The following is a 17,886-nucleotide window of genomic DNA, read 5'->3' as shown; positions in this document are numbered from 1 at the left end:
CCCCAGTGGGGCGTGTGCAGGAGGCAGCTGATTGATGTTTCTCATCAATGCTTCTAACTCTCTATCCTTTCCCTTCCTCTCTGTAAAAAATTCAATAAAATATATTTTAAATTTTTCCCTTTATTTTGCTTTTCTAAAGATGTCATAAAATAGAATGTAAAGGTTAGATAGTATAGCGTTTTCAGAAAACAACATGATTTCAGTGGTTGCTTACATTTCTGAATAACTAGAGACCTTTTACTTGTATAGGGTACAAGTTGATGCTAAGGACATTTATTAGGAGTTGGTGGCTCTTGTTTTTCTTCAATTAAATCAAACTGAAATTGGGCATACTTTTATGTTCAGTAGGTGTGATATTTCTATTTGACAGTTCTATTATATACAAAAAGATGGCCATTATATATTCTTCATACAACATACAATAACATACAAGTAGCATCAGCATCACCTGAGAGCTTATTAGAGATGCAGGTTCTCTGGCTGCCCCGGTCCCGTTGAACCAGAAACTGGTGGATGGTGCCAGGCAATGTGTATTTTAAGTCTTCCAGGGGACTGTCGTGCAGGCTAAGGTTTGAGAAGTCTGATCAGACTCACGTTACAGATGATAAAACTGATGCTGGCCATGGTATGGTGACTGGCTGAATACATGACTGGGTCATTTTAGGGCCCTTATTCAGACCCTTATTTTCCCTTAAAATCATATGACCTCTGTTTCTTAAAGGAAAACAGTAATTCGTAAATGAATTGAAAAGGGGGCCACTTCCCTGCTGTCTAATAGCGAGAGTGGTTTGTTTAAACTGTTAGCACAAGAAAATTAACCTAGAAAAAGTTTTAATGACACGAGGAACAGTTTTGTGGTCCTGTGCATTGGGTTCCTCATTTTCTTTTTAGTGGAGGAGAGAATAGGATGCAGTGAAGCCCCCGAGGGGGTGGCTGCCTCATGTTAATAGAAGTGGGAGACACTATTTTAATCATCACTTTCTTGCCCAATGAGTCCACGGGCAGATTTCCCACCCGGGTCTTTCCCATGCTACATTACCCACATTGACAGAGCCCCGTGGAGGCTTTCCTGCACACGCAGTGTTATACGCTGGCGAGTTTCTCCGTCTTTGTGATGTCGAAATGAATCCCTCGGGCATCTGGCATTAACTACCCCTCTGTGACTTGGGGAATGAGCATTTCCTCTTGAGCAGAAAGGAGAAAACAGCGTTCATTATGTGTAGTATAAAAGACTGTATAATGATGCCTGTTAAGATCTAGTTCCATGTGAACTCAATTTGGGCTTTGTGTGTATAAATAAACAAGTAAAATTTACGTCTATTGTTTGTTCAACTGGGAAGCATTTTCCTGAATAGAAAATGTTGCTATAAAATTGGAAAAATGCCTTGTGTATGTGTGTGTGTGTTTTTTTTTTTTAGCCTATATGTAAAACATCATGCAACATATATGAAAAGTGCATTAAACATAAACATCAGCATTTTATGAATAATTATAAAGAGAACACACAGTTAACAACTGCTGAGGCTAGGAGTGATTGTGCTAACTCTCTAGGCAACTCTGCTGTGTATCCCGGGTGACTTCTAACCTCTCTGCATTTGCACCTGCTCTTTCCTCTCCCTGGACATCCCCACCCCCAAACACACAGAATTGTAAGGCTGCAAAATTTCTTCCTAATTCTTATAAATTGGCTGAAAAGATGCCATAGCCCTCATGTCCCATGTCTGCAGGGCACTTTGAGATGTCTCCTTTAGAGTATAAGAATTGGTTTTTTGCATGTGCATCTCAACACAGGTATCAGTTCTTTGTGGTTGTGTGTGTATGAGTGTGTGTGTGTGTGTGTGTGTGAGAGAGAGAGAGAGAGAGAGAGAGAGAGAGAGAGAGAGAGAGAGATTTCTCAGTACCTAGTCTGTACCTGATATACTGGAGCATTACAAACCAACATCTCCATAATGCACTATCATCTTGCCCAAAGTTTTGAGTCCCAGTGTGGAAGATGGAAATCCCAGAGTTGTTTATAACTCCTCTATTTTCTTCTCTTAGTGCTACCTCCATACTATCACTCTCATCTCTGTCTGCCTTTGGCTCTCTCCTTTCTCAAATTTCCACTCAGTGTGGTCTTCAAGCTTAGTTCTTGTTTCTCCTCTTACCACGAATGTTTTGGTTGATGTCGCTGTAGAGGTAAAGAACCTGGGCCAGAAGCACCACTTCCTCATGTCTGAGGACTTTATTATACACTAGGGGCCCAGTGCACAAATTCATGCACCTTGAAAGGAACTGTGGGTTGTGAGGCTGCAGTGGGCATGGGGCAGGTCTTGTCCCATCATCTGCATCCCCACTCAGCCCCTCCCTCCGTGGCCCCTGGCCCCCTGTCTGTTGGCAGCACCACTCCCGCCACCGCTCCCACACACTGATGGCACCCTTCCAGCTCGCACCCACTGTGTCTGCCCCCTGGTGGTCAGTGCACATCATAGCAAGCAGTTGAGCAGCCTTAGCATATCATTAGCATATTATGCTTTGATTGGTTGAATGGCTGACTGGCTGACCAGACACTTAGCATATTAAGCTTTTATTATATAGGATTTGCTCAAGAGTCCTGCCATTGATACTCTTGTTTTCTAACATTTATAAGGTGATCTATAATATTGTGGATGGTATGGCCTTAGAGGAACCATGGCACCAGTTACTTTATCCAGCAAATTCCTTGCTAGCTTATTGCCTGTCATACTTCAGGGTTTGGGAGGATTCCCACAGAATCACACACAACTGGGAATGGGTTAAAAATAAAAAAATGGGGAAAAGCAAACTAGATCATGATGAGCAAAAGAAGAGAGGCCACTGGTTCTTGTCTTCCCTTGAGAGGTTTGCTGTAGCATCTTTCTGTGTCATCTCCTATGACTTTTCTTCACATGTTCAGGGCCCCAGCAATGGAATACTGAATGTTGCCCAGGACAGTCCCATTTTGTGATGCCATTATGCCTTTCCTCCTACTGTTTCTTACTCCTGGATATCTCTCTGTTTTTCTCCTCCTCCCTACCCCTTTCTCCTGCAGTGTTCTTCTTCTCTAAGTGTTTAAAGGTCATGGATACCTCGAGGTTCTACTCAAACCTCTGGTGCTTTCTTTTGTGGATCTTTGCTGATGTTGTACCCTCCAACTGAGATAAGCCCCCTCCCTCCCCATCTCCCTTCTCCAGGCTCAGTCACTCCTCCAGGGACTTTTCTCTGCGCCAATAGGGGAAAACTCTCTTTGCTCTGCCAATCTCCATAGCAGTTAACTTTAAATTTGACATTGACACTTTCTCCTTGATCTTCAGTAAATGCATTTCTTAGTCTTCTATTTGATGGCAAGTCCATCCAGAGAAGCAATCATATATTTTGTCTTGTACTTTTGAGTAACTTGCATATTATAGGTCTTCAGAAATATATAATAAATAAAGGAAAAGATCAAGGTATAAGGTATGTGTGCAAAAGGCTTGTGTTGGGGTGGCTAGGGGAGGCAGGTTCATCTCATTTACCATGGCCAGGTGAGCTGGGTATTCTGTGAGCTGTTGGGAGGAGCATCATCTTCTACCCTTTCCCCCTCATCCCTCACCCCACTCACATGGCCCCACTTACACCCAGAGTGACTCTTAAGATTATTTTTCAACAGGAAAACAAGAAGGCTGTATTCATCAGGACTTAGGAATGCCTTGTACAATAGAGTAGGGACCCACGCCACACATCGTTATACCTACAATTAGACGATATATAGAATATATATTAACCTGAGTACTTAGAAGTTTGCTATCTTTTTCTTTCCATTACAATTCAATAAATCATTAGTATAAAATGAAAAATGTCCCAACTTCTTAGAAAACTTCAGGCAGGTCTCAAGATATTATTTTTTTGAAGTGATGCAAATGAAAAGAGATCAAACAAAGAAAACAAAGAGATCTGTGTGGATGCTTAACAGTTTCACATTTTTGCCTTCCAGGAGACGGAGCTGTTAGATCTCAGCCTTGTCAAGGATGCCAGATGTGGGAAACACGCCAAAGCTCCCAAGGTAGGAAGCGGAGCGCTGTGCCCGCACCAGATGCTGCCTTGATTATGTAGCTGTGCCATAGTGTCAATTAATTGCCCCAATTAAAAGTTTCTCTGTTGTAGATGTTGTAAAACACAATAAAGCAGCCGATCGTTCCAGAAGCCATGCCCTCAACACTTCCACTTTTGTTAAAAGACAGAAACCTTGAGCACATATATAGGCAGTTGGATATAGGGGCTTGCTTTACTTTTGTTGGAATACAATAACAATGCCGAACTTACTGAGCAATTCTACATAGCTAAAATGTGTTGGAGATTACCTGCAAAATTTCTCGAACCTCCTAAGCATAAGTAATAGACACACGATAAACAAGACCTGATACCTCGCATGCTTTGCAATGGAAATCATTCCATCTGTGAAGCCCAAAGGGCATAAGAGTTCTTTCTGCACAGTTACTAGTGAAGACCAGCAGACCTGGGACCAGTGGTGTAGAATGCCAGTTTGTTTTGGTGTGAAAAACTTACTGAAGAAATACTCAACGCAGTGTTGGCACTTTCATTTTTTGAAGATTGTTTAAGCATGCTGAATAAGGGACAAAACATTTTTTTTTAACACAGAATATCTGGTAGGGTATAGCATGATATGTTGACTCACCATCAAAGTAGGAAATTAATTAATTAATTGGGGTGGCACTGGTTAACAAAATTATACAGGTTTTGGGTGCACAGTACTGCGACACATCATCTTTACACTGTATTGTGTGTTCACCACCCCAGGTAAAGCTTCCAGCCATCACCGTTTATCCCCTCTGAACCCAATTTTAGTTCTTTAAGTACTTCCTTTCTAGCACAGAGAGTATTGGCAAATAGGGAAGTATAGGTACCATTCAGTAGCTTTTGCCTCTTTCATGGAAATTGGCATAAAAGTAGCAATATTCCATTTGAGTATCTGCCTGCAACTTTTGTTTTATTCTTTAAAAGTCAAAATAGTTTCTTTGAAATCAAAGAGTATCGTTATTTTATCTCTGACAATGCAGGAAGGCAAAAAAATCACCTGTAATTCTTCTTCTTCAGATATATAACGGCACAGCCATTGCTTGCAAATTTTGCCATAGAGTAAGAACCCAAATACTGCTTTCTTTACTAAAAGGGGTTAACAATTATCTACAGGAAAATGTGAGAAAGAAAAAGAAGGGAAAATCAAAGTTATTTTCAAGAAAGTTGCTATCGGTGTTTCCTGTGAAAACAGTATATTACTTACATTCATCTCAGTAATATCATGGAATTTCAGTAGTTTAGTTTTTCAGTTTTGTAACATTAATGGGTTGTTGATGATTCAAAATTGTTCACAGTTTGTAGTGTAGGAAAGAATATTTTTTTCTTCTCCCAACAATATTTCAGCCAAGTTTCTTATAAGCCTGTTAGAGCTATATTGGTAACATTGTAATAAAGTTTGCCTTTTCATTCAAGTTTATTGGCCTGACTTGAAATTGCATTCTCAGTATTTGTTAAAGACAGTTGCCTACACTTTATCCCCCTCCCCACAGCCCCAGGCATCATGAGTCCAAGTCAGTTCCTCAGCCACATGGAGCGTTTCTCAGGCTTCAGTCTTTTTAATTGCAGCCCCCAGCCTGCCTCTACTGGTTGTGCATCATGTATGGATGCGGTTTGATAAATGGCTATGGAATGATGACAAATGAACAGAGCTGTGCTCAGCTGATAAACTGCTATTAGGTCCTAAAATACATCTCTTGAGGACAGTCTTAGACACTAGGAATACTCTTGCTTTGGCTACATTTCCACCAAAGACTGCTTTCTCTGTGGATTTTCCATGTTCTTCGCTCTTCCCCCTTTCGATTTCTTGCTGGTTTTCAAGAACCTCAATCGACTGTCATATTTTCAAAGCTGGGTTCTGTGGCATATTATGTGTGACCTTCCTGAGACTCAGAGTTCTTCCTCATTGGTTAAGTCATGATATTATTACTAGTAATAATGATGAGGATGATGATAGATGAGTGTTTTATATCATTGCTATAAGGATTAAATGAAATAATTCACTAGCAAAGCTTTAGCAGAGGAGTTCTTAAATTTATCTGCCCCTGGAACGATCTGGAAAACTTTTTAAAGAAAATGCTGATGCCTGTTGTCCACCCCCAGACATTCTGGTGGTGGAAGAATTTAATTGATGTTAGTGTGGCATGTACATCAGTTTTGAAAAGTAAATTTGCAGCAAAATTTGAGCACTACTGCCTTCACTTATTGCTACTTTATAACAAATCCTCACTAAGTATTAACCACTCTTGTTGATATTATTGCCATTATTTTTGTATATATTATTATTAAAAGCTTCATGTTGGATTTGCATTTGGTTTTCATTTTGCTCACTTTACTTGGAAAAGTTTCTTATAAAGAGAAATTGGATCAGGGGCTTGACTGAAAGGGGTTTTGTGCATTGACAGGGAAGAAATAAGCTGCTAATCATACCAGTTTAAAAATCTTTAAGTTGTAAAAGAAAACCCAAGCTCAATTGGATAAATAAAAACAGAATTTATTAAAAATGATTGGAATGTATTGAAAATTTCAGTGGGAGTGCTGGATTTAGGTGACGTCTCATTTTGCTGCTCAAAATATGTCATGGCCCTGACTGGTTTGGCTCAGTGGATAGAGCGTCGGCCTGCGGACTGAAGAGTCCCAGGTTCGATTCCAGTGAAGGGCATGTACTATGTTGCGGGCACATTCCCAGTGGGGGGGTGAGCAGGAGGCGGCTGATTGATGTTTCTCTCTCATCGATGTTTCTAACTCTCTATCCCTCTCCCTTCCTCTCTGTAAAAAATCAATAAAATATATTTTTTTAAAAAACAAAAAACAACAACATGTCATGAAGGTAGACATGACCAAGCTGGCATCCAAGGTGCTGGAAGGGATGCCTTCTAGCCTGGGGACCCTCATAAGGGCATCTTCTGCAGGCCACTCTGGCAGATCCTGGCTTCCCCAGCAGCATTTCTATAAGGCAGGGACCAAAGAGAGAGGAGCTCCCTCTGGAGTATTCCAGAATGATTGCAGAATAACCACCTCGCAGAAGGAGGTGAAAGGCCCAGAGGAGGAAAACTAAATAAGAGAAGACCATGGAGTTGACTGGAAGGAAAGCAGCGGGACTAGCAGTGGAAGATTAGAAAGTGTAAAGGCATCAGTATGGAGTGAGAAAAGCTTAGAATCTTAGGGTGGAAGGCAATGCAAAGGAAGACAGATTGCCTAGAAGACTTTCTGTGGGGGCTCACAGAGCATAAAAGAAGACCATTTGTGGAGCAGAAATTATTTATCGAAAGACCCAGGCACCTTGCAAATATTTATCTACGCATTCGTATTATTTCTGTTTTTCACAGCTTCTTCTTATATAAAAATTCATGATCTAGTTGAGATGAACTGTTTTCTGTGCCTGCTGTGATTTGAAGTAACATTTGTAGAAATGGAAAAGCTTCTATGCGTTACTCAGTTAATGGATTTTAAATGTCAACTCCCAACACAATACATAAACTCCAGATAGGATTTTCTGCATACGGCCTTTGTTCACGTTACCAATTTTGAAATTTTTCAAATTTAAAAAAAGAAGATCGGTTGGGAGATTTTTATCCAAAGGTAAAAGCTAAATGTTAAAGACATCTATCTTGTCCTTTGAAATCTAACATGTATTTTTTATGTTTCCTTTCGTGCTCTCGCTCTTTCTCCCTCCCTCGCAGGCTGATGAGGGACAGGTAGAGGTCAAGGTGCTATTGTAATACATCTCGTCTATGCTATAGACTAGCAATCTTCAAGCTTTTTCATCTCCTGACACACATAAACTACCAAAATTCTGCAGCACACCCAATAATATCTTATATTTTTTACCAATCTGAAAAAATGTATAATTTTGATTCATCCACACCACATGGCTATTGCTACATTGGCGGTTGTCATTTTTTTTTATTTGACAATCTAAGGGAAAAGAGCTCTGTGACTTTGACTAAATAGTCAGGTATTGCATGTTTTAAAAATTCATGTGGTTAGAAATTACTGCTGTAAACACATGCTCTCTAGATCTTCATTTCAAAAGGATCTTTGCTGTTTAAGAAGAGAGTTTATCACTCTGGTTTCTGATCTACTAGTGGTTCTTGACCCTGCAGATCAATTTAGCGGCTCATGGGCAGAACTAATCAAATGGAATATGCCTGACTACAATGAAAACCGTCAGTGTACTATGCAGAGCAAGGTGTTTTGTGAAACTTTTTTTTCATGTACTTGAGTGTGTGTTCTGGGTCACAGCACAAAGTGTATGGTTTTGCTATTGGCCATGTCAGAAAGGTTTCAGACATGCTGCTGGCAAAGGAAGTTTCTTTATCCTCGGGATTTTGAGGACGTATTTCAACCCGAGATGTATTGAAAAGTAAATGGGAATGGAAACGGCTAGATATGGAAAAGGGCTCGATGTCAGCTCTCCCATAAAGGAGCTTAAGAAAGTTGTTCTTTCATTTTGTGCCTCTACTTCCTCATCTGTGAAGTTGGGGGTGAGAATACATGATGGTAGGTATATGCGTTCTGTCGACCCTTGGTTCCAACTAAAATGAGAAGTTCATCAAGTCAAGGCACTCCATCTTACAAATTATAAAATCCATGTCCAGCAGGTTTGTCTTGGTCATAGCAAAGCAGGTGAACTTAAAAAACCAGGTCACAGTCTAAGCAAAGTAAGGAGCTATGCAAACAAAAAGAAAAGAAAGGACAAAAGGCTTCTTGAAAGCAATTCTAGGTTGGCTTAGCGGCTCTTCCAGTTTTTAGTACATGGAACTCAACTCGGCCGGCATTCAGCTCTCCATGCTTGCAGCAATATCATTGAAGGATAGTTCTGTAGCTTTACTTTCAAACTGTGTTTGGGCAAAGAAAACTGCTCCATATGCTGAGCTGACAATTAAGCAGTGCATTCTGTTGGTAAAGGACAGTTTCTTTCAGATGTGTGATGTTCCTTTGAATACAGATTCCTTGTAAATATCCATGTCACAGTTAAATTCGAGGTGGCATATAGCGTCACCAGAATCAGGTTAGAATAACCTGATTCTGGTGACGCTATATGCCAGAAGATAGGTTAGAATAAAATGAAATCTGAAAAATTCATCAGGTTCTGTTTTCCTAAGTCCTATATGGAAATGATGGCTGTTCATTCTTTATTGATCTGACAAAGGGTCATTGAGTGCCTGCTTTTGCCAGGCACTGTTCTGGGCACTGGGAAGATAGCAATGAACAAAAAAGACACACAACTCTGCTCTCATATAACATTCCTATTTTGAAGTGGGGGTGTGCTGGTAAACTGGCTTTCAAAGAGAGAGAGAGAGAGGGAGAGAGAGAGAGAGGGAGAGAGAGAACGAAAGAAAGAACAAAAGAAAGAAGGAAGAAAGAAAGAAAGAAAGAAAGAAAGAAAGAAAGAAAGAAAGAAAGAAAGAAAGAAAGAAAGAAATTAATTCACTGATTTGTTGTGTTCCCTAATTTCCTTTGGGTAAATATTCTTAACCTACTAGGATTGAACCACAACCTGACGTCACGGAACACAGAGTTGGAAAGCAGTGTATACCACAGCTTTTACCATGGGAACAGGCTCTGGCACCCCTCGGGGGCGGGAGGGCAGATAACAGATAAGTCCCACTGAGAGGAATAAAGCAGGACAGACAGGATTGACCATGAGTTGTGAAGAGGCTTGCTGTTTTGTAGAGCCATCTGGAGTAAGTTCTCTTGGCGAGGTGAGGTCATGTAAGTAGAAATAAGAATTAAGGGCAGGAGGGGCATTCCGGGCAGAAGGCATTGTAAGAGCAAAGGGTCTGAGGAAGGAACATGCCCGGCATATCTGAGGAATAGCAAGGAGACCAGTGCGGCTACAGTGGAGTTCAAGACAGAAAGAATGATGGCGTCAGAGAGGGGGCCAGGGGTCGCATTGTTTTGGGCTTCATAAGCCGTGCTAATGATTTGGGCTTTTCTCTAGGGAAATGAGAAGGAAATTGAAGTTTCTGAGCAGAGGAGAAACAAGATCTGACTTTAGCTTTTAAAAGCATCACTGGCCAGTGTTGAGGGTAGACCACAGAGGACAAAGGAAGCATCAGAGAGACCAACTAAATGGCTTTTGCAAATATCCTGGGCTGTGTTAATGATGACCAAGAGGTGGAGAGACACATGTGAAAATCTGAATATGTATTGAGGGTTGAACCACAGGCTTTGTTAATGCACTGGATGTGAGGCGTGAGAAAAAGTAAGGATTCAGGGGAAAACTCACAGGGTTTTGACCTGGAAAAGTGGAAAAATTGAGTTGCCATGTCCTGAGACGGGAAGGAAGAAGCACCCTTACACAGAAAAATCCAGTTTGGTTTTTCAATATTTAAAGTTTGAGATGCCTAATTAAACTTGACCAGATGATGTCATATTTGGACGTACAAATCTGAAATTCAGGGGAAATATTGGCCATGAAGTTATAACTTTGCTTATTTAAAGCTCACAGCCAAGTGAGGTCTCCTAAGGAATATAGGCACAAAACAAAGAGGTCTGACGTCTGAACCCTGGCACCTGCATTTAGACTTTGAGGAGCTGAGGAGGAATCAGTAAAAGAGTTTGAGAATGGAATATTCCAGAAGACTTGGAAGCAGGGACCTCAAAGAGATACTTGTGGTACACCAGTATTCATAGCACATTACTCAAAATAGCTAAAAGGTACCAACAACTCAAACACCCATCATTAATGAATGGATATACAAAGTATACCATATACATACAATGGATCCAGCCTTAAAATTGAAATGAAATGTTGATGCAAGCTATAATATGGATAAACTTTGAAGACAGTATTCAAGAGAAATAAACTACACACAAAATGACAAATATTCTACAATCCCACTTAAATGAGGTACCTAGAAGAGTAAATTCATGGAGCCAGAAAAATAGAATGGCAGCTTCCACGGGGTTGGGGAGGGAGAATGGGGAGTTATTGTTTGATAGGTACAGACTTTCAGGTAGACAGGATTAAAAAGTGATGGAGATGAAAGGTAGTGATGGTTGCACAACACAAAAAGGTAAATTTACCTAATGTCACCAAACTGTACACTTGACAATCATTGAAACGATCAGTTTTATGGCATGTATATTTTACCACAATTAAAAAGAAGGAAGCAAGTGAGAATGAGTAGCTGATGAGGAGGAATACGAAGCAGGAGAGAGCATATCCTGGTCACCTGAAAAAAGAATTTCAAGAAGGAGGGAATAGTCATTTTGATTAAAAAGGTGGAATTTCCTTCTTGCCATTTTTTTCTTCTTTTCACTTTGGCATTCTTGTAATTTTACTGATGATACCATTTTATATATGCTTTAAATTTTCCCCATATATCCTCAGCATTTCCTGCTAATATTCAAAATGGGTTATTTGTTTAAGGGTTGTCAAATCTCAAATGGCTCCTCATAGAATCTGGATGCCAATATATAAATCTCATAATGAGCTGTTATTTGGATGTTATACAACAGCGATTTCAATTAATCATCCATGAGGCCTGGAGTTGAAATGAGTGCTTTATTTATTGTCCCCTTTTCTGATCGGACGCTGTCTCCCTGACTTTGAACACATTTCACCATTGTGGGAAGCTGCAGTCATAAAATTTGATGTCGATGTTTGAGATTTAGGAAAGAAGAAGAAATCCCTTTACACAGCAAAATAAAGGTTTCTATATTTTTCCCTCAATTGCTGAAAAGATCTGCCTTTGGTCTATTTTGTTGGTTCCAACTAGTTCTTAATTTACCTGATATGGTGCAATAGTTGTCTTTTGGGTCTTTTTTAATTTTTAATTTTGTCATTTCAAATGTGTATTTATTTACATCTTTGCTAGATGGAGAAAAATAGGGCTAAAAAAATCACAGAATTATCTGTGTGTGTATAATGGTTTTGACAGCTAGCTATTCACATTTATCTCCAGATGTAAATTATATGGCATAGTTCTTTTTTTATGTTCCTTAAATTCCATAGATGTCAGTGGTTTCCTTGGAAACAAAAACCCTTATACAACTAGTCAGAGATTTGATAGCAGAAACATCAGGTTGTGGAGGGGGCAAGGAATGGTTCCCTTGAATATTTGCCTTTAAAATTCTTCTGCCTTATCTACCTGCCCCTAACCCTCTTGGCCATTCACTAGGGGACAAGAGAAAATTTTTAAAGATACCATTAAAATATAGCATATTTTCTCTAATGGTTAAAAGCTTTTTACCTTTTTAAAGCAATCAAGAATAGGCTAAATCTTTTTGTGATGCTAGTATATATTCCCAATTTTGAGAAGAGATTGATATGTCTCTTACCAACAATTAAATTGGAGCAGTTGCTCAGTATATAAGTGTGCCCATCTGTAAAAGACAAGGAACTGAACACATGCATGTCTGAATAAAGACTATGCTTTGTATAATAGCAAGCATCTGTCTTAGTACCCTACTTGCCAAAGAATTCAAAAGTCCCCTGAAGGGTAGTGGAGAGGGAATAGGGAGGCCTCAGTTCTGTCAAGGGGAATAGTTGGTGAAAGTCCCAGCGGCCAAGAGCATTCTCATTATTGGCCAGAGTGGACCCCTTGTTGAAGACAGGATTAGAAGGTTGTGGCTCATGTTATCAGTGCTTCTGTCGAATATAATTTGCATCTAAATCTGATTCTACATGCAATGGTACCCAGTTGCATTTTGGAAACATTTTGCAATTAATTCTTTGAAATGCAATAATATGCCACCTTGTGGATATATCTGATATTCATTTCTTAGATTAATTTTACCTAGTGGACTGCTCTCTAAGCCAGGGTTTTCAATCATGGGTTCTATGTAACATAGAGGAATGAGAAGCACTTGGGGAGCTTTTAAAATCTCGATGTCCAGACCACACCCAGATCCATTAAATCAAAACATCTTGGGGGCTCAAGCACCAATATTTTCTTTAAAGCTCCCGAGAGAGCCCTGTAGTCAGCCAAGTTTGAGAACCATTATTCTAAGTAAAGAGAGCACCACTTAAATGGAGACTTGAAGTCTGAGATCAGGGCACCAGCAGGCTTCTCCTGAGGCCTCTCTTTTTGGCTTGTGCATGGTCATCTTCTCCCTTTGTTTCCACATATTCCTCCTTCTGTACCTATCAGTGTCCTAATTTCCTCTTCGTATGAGGGCATCTGTTACATTGGATTAGAGCCCACTCCAATGACCTCTTTTTAAATTAATTACCACTTTAAAGACCTTGTCCCCAAATACAGTCACATTCTGAAGGACTCGGGATTAGGGCTTCAATGAATGAATTTAGAGGACAAACATCGAGTCCAAAACAGTATTTCCTCATTACATTATAAAACCAAGTTTATGGTTTACTTCTCTAAATGAATAGCATTGTAGGATTGTTTCACAATTGATGTAATATAGATAAGTTGACTTTTTCTTTATTTTATAATTAATATGATTGTCAAGATGGATCTAAATGTGTAGTGGGAACATTTCAGGAGTAAACATTATTGTTTTGTTCAGAGTGCCTCTATTGCAGAAAAGTGTTTTTTTTCTCTTATTATCAGCACATCCATACTACTCCAGAGCACCCAATATGTGTCTTCATGCATTTTAAGTGCCTAAGGGCTTATAGACATCAAGTACACAAGTTCTTGGGTCAAGTTGCCAAGCCTCAAAGCCAATAACTGACTGTATAACTCAGCCAGTTATTCCACATCTCTCAGACAGTTTCCCGTCTGCATTATGGAAATAATCTCCATCGTTGTTTTATCTGGTTGCTGTAAGGACTCAATGATAAAATGCATGTAGTTCTGATATTTAAAACTACCGGAGGAAATCTATGTTTTATGTATTAACTGGAGAAAAATAAACTTGAAGCACATTTATCTTTGCAGCCAAATACCTGCCCTCAGAGGACCATTATAGCAACCCATTCTACTGAGACTTACAGATCTTATTTAGAAAACTGTCCAGATTTGCAGTTGAGTACATTTCCCCCACAATCAAAATAATTTTAGAGCAATTTACTTTTAGTAAGGAAGCTTGGCATCTTTTTCTGCACCCTGAGCTGTTGAAGCAAAATCTGAAGTTCTAGTTTGAAATGCAAGAACAGGTTTTGGGATCGAAGAGATCCAGATCAAGTCGCAGTGAACAAATTACCTGAGAGATCACAGGAAGGTTTCTTGGTTTCTCTGTGGGAGTGATAACACCTTCTGGATAGGGTTGTCCGCTGAATAGGATGATGGTTGGTAACAAGACAAATCGTAACATTGGACACGCTTTAGGAGCTCACTCATTGCTACTTAACTCCCTGCCTACCTTAAGTTCACTTTTCATTTAAGCTTTTTAGCACTCAGTGAATCTGATAATTAAGCATCTGTATTACTTGAACTGCTTTCTTTTTGCAGTTTAGGTTCTAAAGTAATTTGGCATATAATTTGACATATGGCCCAATTGGGGGGAAAACTAGAATGTAATTTGACACAAGGTGTAAACGGAGGAAAAGTTTGGGGACTTAAGGAAATATTCATGTCTACCCTGAAGTTATTGTGAAAATGAAATAATGTACCTATCTGAAATGGGTGAGCCAACCATAATGTGTGATAGAGTAATGCTAATGTGTGGGGCTGCTTGCTATAGTGGACAGATTTAAGAGTAAGTCCTAGTTTATTCTGAGAAATTCACTTTTATCATCTTAGAATGGAAAATAGCTAAATTTTTCTAAATTCCTTCTGTTTACCATAAAACATGAAATCCCAAACAGTGGACTTTGGATGTGATGCCCAACACACAGTAGGTACTTGTAAGAATGAATGAATACTTTCACCATAGTTTTCTCTTTCCAGAAGGTAAATTCTGTTAACATTCTTAGCTATTTACTAGTAAATGTGAAATCTCAAGGACCTGAATAAATATTATTGATCTTATGTAAACGGTAGCAACGAAAAGTCAAAATAATGTAATAAAATATTTGCCACTTGACAGATCTTTGTTAATGGCAGAAACAAGGTTTTTTTTTAAGACAACGGAAATTAATGTCCATAGAGTTTTCTAGGAGATGAGAAATTGTACTTTATTTGTTGAAATTTAGTTGTGAAACAGGATCATTGGGTCTAACAAGTCAGAAAATTCACCTTTCAGTCTCACACACCAGGATGTTTTCTCTGTACTTCACCATCCAGATGTTTCTTGACATTTTAATTTGTACCCCCAAATTCCTGACTTCAGGTAAGACCAGTGGGGCTGGAAGAATTGCTTACCACTGTTGGCCATAAATGGGAGTAACACTGTGAAGAGTCACATTATTTACTCTCAGGGGCAGGGAATGCTTTTTTAGAAACAATCAACTCATTCCTGCCAACATAGTTCCTTGGAATACTAGTACGTGCTATGAGATTGAAAGAAGTTTGGGAGATACTGGGGTTCGTTGTTATAGGAATTCTAAGAGTCTTTCTTGTGTTGGACATGGATTAGGATCATTTACCATTCTTTTTTGATGATGAGCCTTTTTGTCAAGAGCATCTCAAAGGATTAATGTTCTGCTGAATTCACTTTGGTAAATGTTTCTATAATCTATACTTAAGAAATTAATCTTACACTCCACATTGTGGCTGGAACACCAGTTTAAGAGTGAGGCTTATTCCCACAATAGAACAAATGCCCAATTAAAGATGTTTAAAGACCAAGTTCTTGGGTAATCTAAACTAGAAAAGTCTTCTTTTTCTTAAAAATCACTTGATAATATACAGCTGAATTTTATCTTGTATTATATCAATTTATTTTTAATTTTAAACTCTATTAGAATTAGCCTCACTTATTTTTCTCCCAGATTTAGTCCTTGGCTACGACAGAGAGCCATCAGCATTGCCAATATATCATTCAAGACACAAGAATTTTATAACTTCCACAGTAGCTGGAACGCAGTGTGACCTTTAGGCCAGCATTATGCATGGTACACAACCACTAGGATCCGGCTCCTGTGACAGTTCTCCCTGGAGATCCCTTTCCTGTGGTTTACATCTTATCACTTGTCTGAAATTGATGTAATTTGGGTTCCTGGAAGGATCTGAAGTTAAGATAAAGTTTGAATTGAGGTTAATTTAAAAAGGAGCAGTCATTTGTAAAAGCCATGGATAACTTCTTCCTGGTTCCCCTGTAGGAGTGTGTGTGTGTGTTCGTGTTTGTGTGCGTATGCGTGTGTGTGTGTGTGTGTGAGAGAGAGAGAGAGAGAGAGAGAGAGAGAGAGAGAGAGAGAGAGAGAGAGAGAGAGAGAGATGCTATGCCCTGCAATCTAGGCTTTCACTTTGGCCAGTCATTTACCTAACTTCGGCATATCTTGATTTCTTAACCATGAAATGAAGTTCACAATACAATTTCCCTGGGTTGTTAGGAGGATTAAAGGCCATAAGATGTATTTTATAGTCTGCACTTTGTAACTGGTAGCTATTGTTATCCCTAAAACTAAAGGTGATTATGCAGATGTTTAATAGACTTGAAGTCTAGGTCCTTTGACAAATTAGACTCTTGGCTATATCAGCTGTAGTCTCCACTTCTTCCCTTAGGTATTTACATTTGCTACCTATATTAGGCAGGCATTTCACTCTCTGTCAAAGTTTTCTTTTTTCATCATATCTTGACCACTTTTTTTAAAAGCTTGCTTATTATTTACTAGAGGCCAGGTGCATGAAATTCATGTACGGGCGGGGGGGGCGGGATGTCCCTCAGCCCGGCCTGTGCCCTCTCGCAATCCAGAACCCCTCGGGTAGGGTCCCTAGGCCTGGCTGGTTATCAGGGCCTATCAGGGCTTTCCTTCCCCGGGCTGCTGGCAGCTGGCCCAGCCCCCACCGTCTTCACTGCTTGCCTTCTGTGTGCGCTGTCTCCCCGCTCCCCACCCCTCACCCCGCCGCCATTGGTCGTCTACCTCTGCGGATGACAGGCATAGGGTGCAATCGCTTGGCTGGCCTGGGCCTCCCTCTTCAGGGTGATCGCTGGCCGGCCCCGCACACCCACCACAGCGTTTCTGGCCTGTGGCCTGGGCCTTCCTCTGTGGGGCCCCCAGATCAATTGCACTGCAGAGGGAGGCCCTACCAACCCGCCACAGCATCGCCAGCAGGGTGGCCTCGCCCACTCTCTGTGGGGCTATCAATCACAGGGATCTGCGATTGATAGCTCCACAGAGGGAGGCCCCACTCACCTGCTGCAGCGCCGCAGCCAGCCAGGTAGCCTGGGCCTCCCTCTGTGGGGCTATTGTGGAGCCCCCGCCTCCAATCGATCACCCTGATGACGGGTGGCCTGGCCTCTCTCTGTGGAGCAATCGTGGGACAATCACATCGCACCTTCCTTGGCTGGCCTGGTGCCAGTGCCTGTCATAGCGTGGTCATCCAAAAGTTGTTCTGCTGTCCGGTCGTTTGGTTGATTTGCATATTACACTTTTATTACTATAGATATTTTGAAAATACTAGGTAATATTTCCATTTTTACATTGAACATTTCTTTACTAGGGGTTTTAGGATTGGTAATAGCTGGTTTAAATTGTTTGCCAACATAATTTTTCTTTTTACAAATGTTAATTAAATATTACATTTCATGTCTTTAGTTGAAATTAAATGTCGTTTTTTATCTGTATATGAATTGCATTTGCTTTTACCCTTACAGCATCTTAGTGTAAATTTCATGAGTTAGAAAAGAAGTCTCACGGGTTGGGATATATACAAATAATTTGGGAAATTAAATATAGGCTTGATCATTTTTACCATTTGGTAAATATCTACTTTATAAAATAGGAGTTAATGAGAAAGATTTATTTGGGGGACTCTGAAAACATATTTCTGTTTTAATCAGTTTACATTCATGCAG

At 40.0% G+C, this 17,886-nt stretch overlaps 1 protein-coding gene across 2 annotated transcripts in view; it reads left to right on the top strand.

Moving 5' to 3' along the window:
- PLCB1 (phospholipase C beta 1) overlaps positions 1–17,886 on the top strand; it is a 624,828-nt gene that overhangs the window by 220,580 nt on the left and 386,362 nt on the right. For both annotated transcript variants that reach the window (XM_081097387.1, XM_081097386.1), the window contains exon 3: positions 3,971–4,039. In XM_081097387.1, coding sequence (XP_080953513.1) covers positions 3,971–4,039 — 69 coding nt within the window. The remainder of the gene's footprint in view (positions 1–3,970; positions 4,040–17,886) is intronic.

The sequence above is a fragment of the Myotis nattereri genome, assembly GCF_964212035.1.
Source record: "Myotis nattereri genome assembly, chromosome: 8".
In the NCBI taxonomy this organism is placed as follows: domain Eukaryota; kingdom Metazoa; phylum Chordata; class Mammalia; order Chiroptera; family Vespertilionidae; genus Myotis; species Myotis nattereri.
This window is presented reverse-complemented; position numbering and strand designations above follow the sequence as displayed.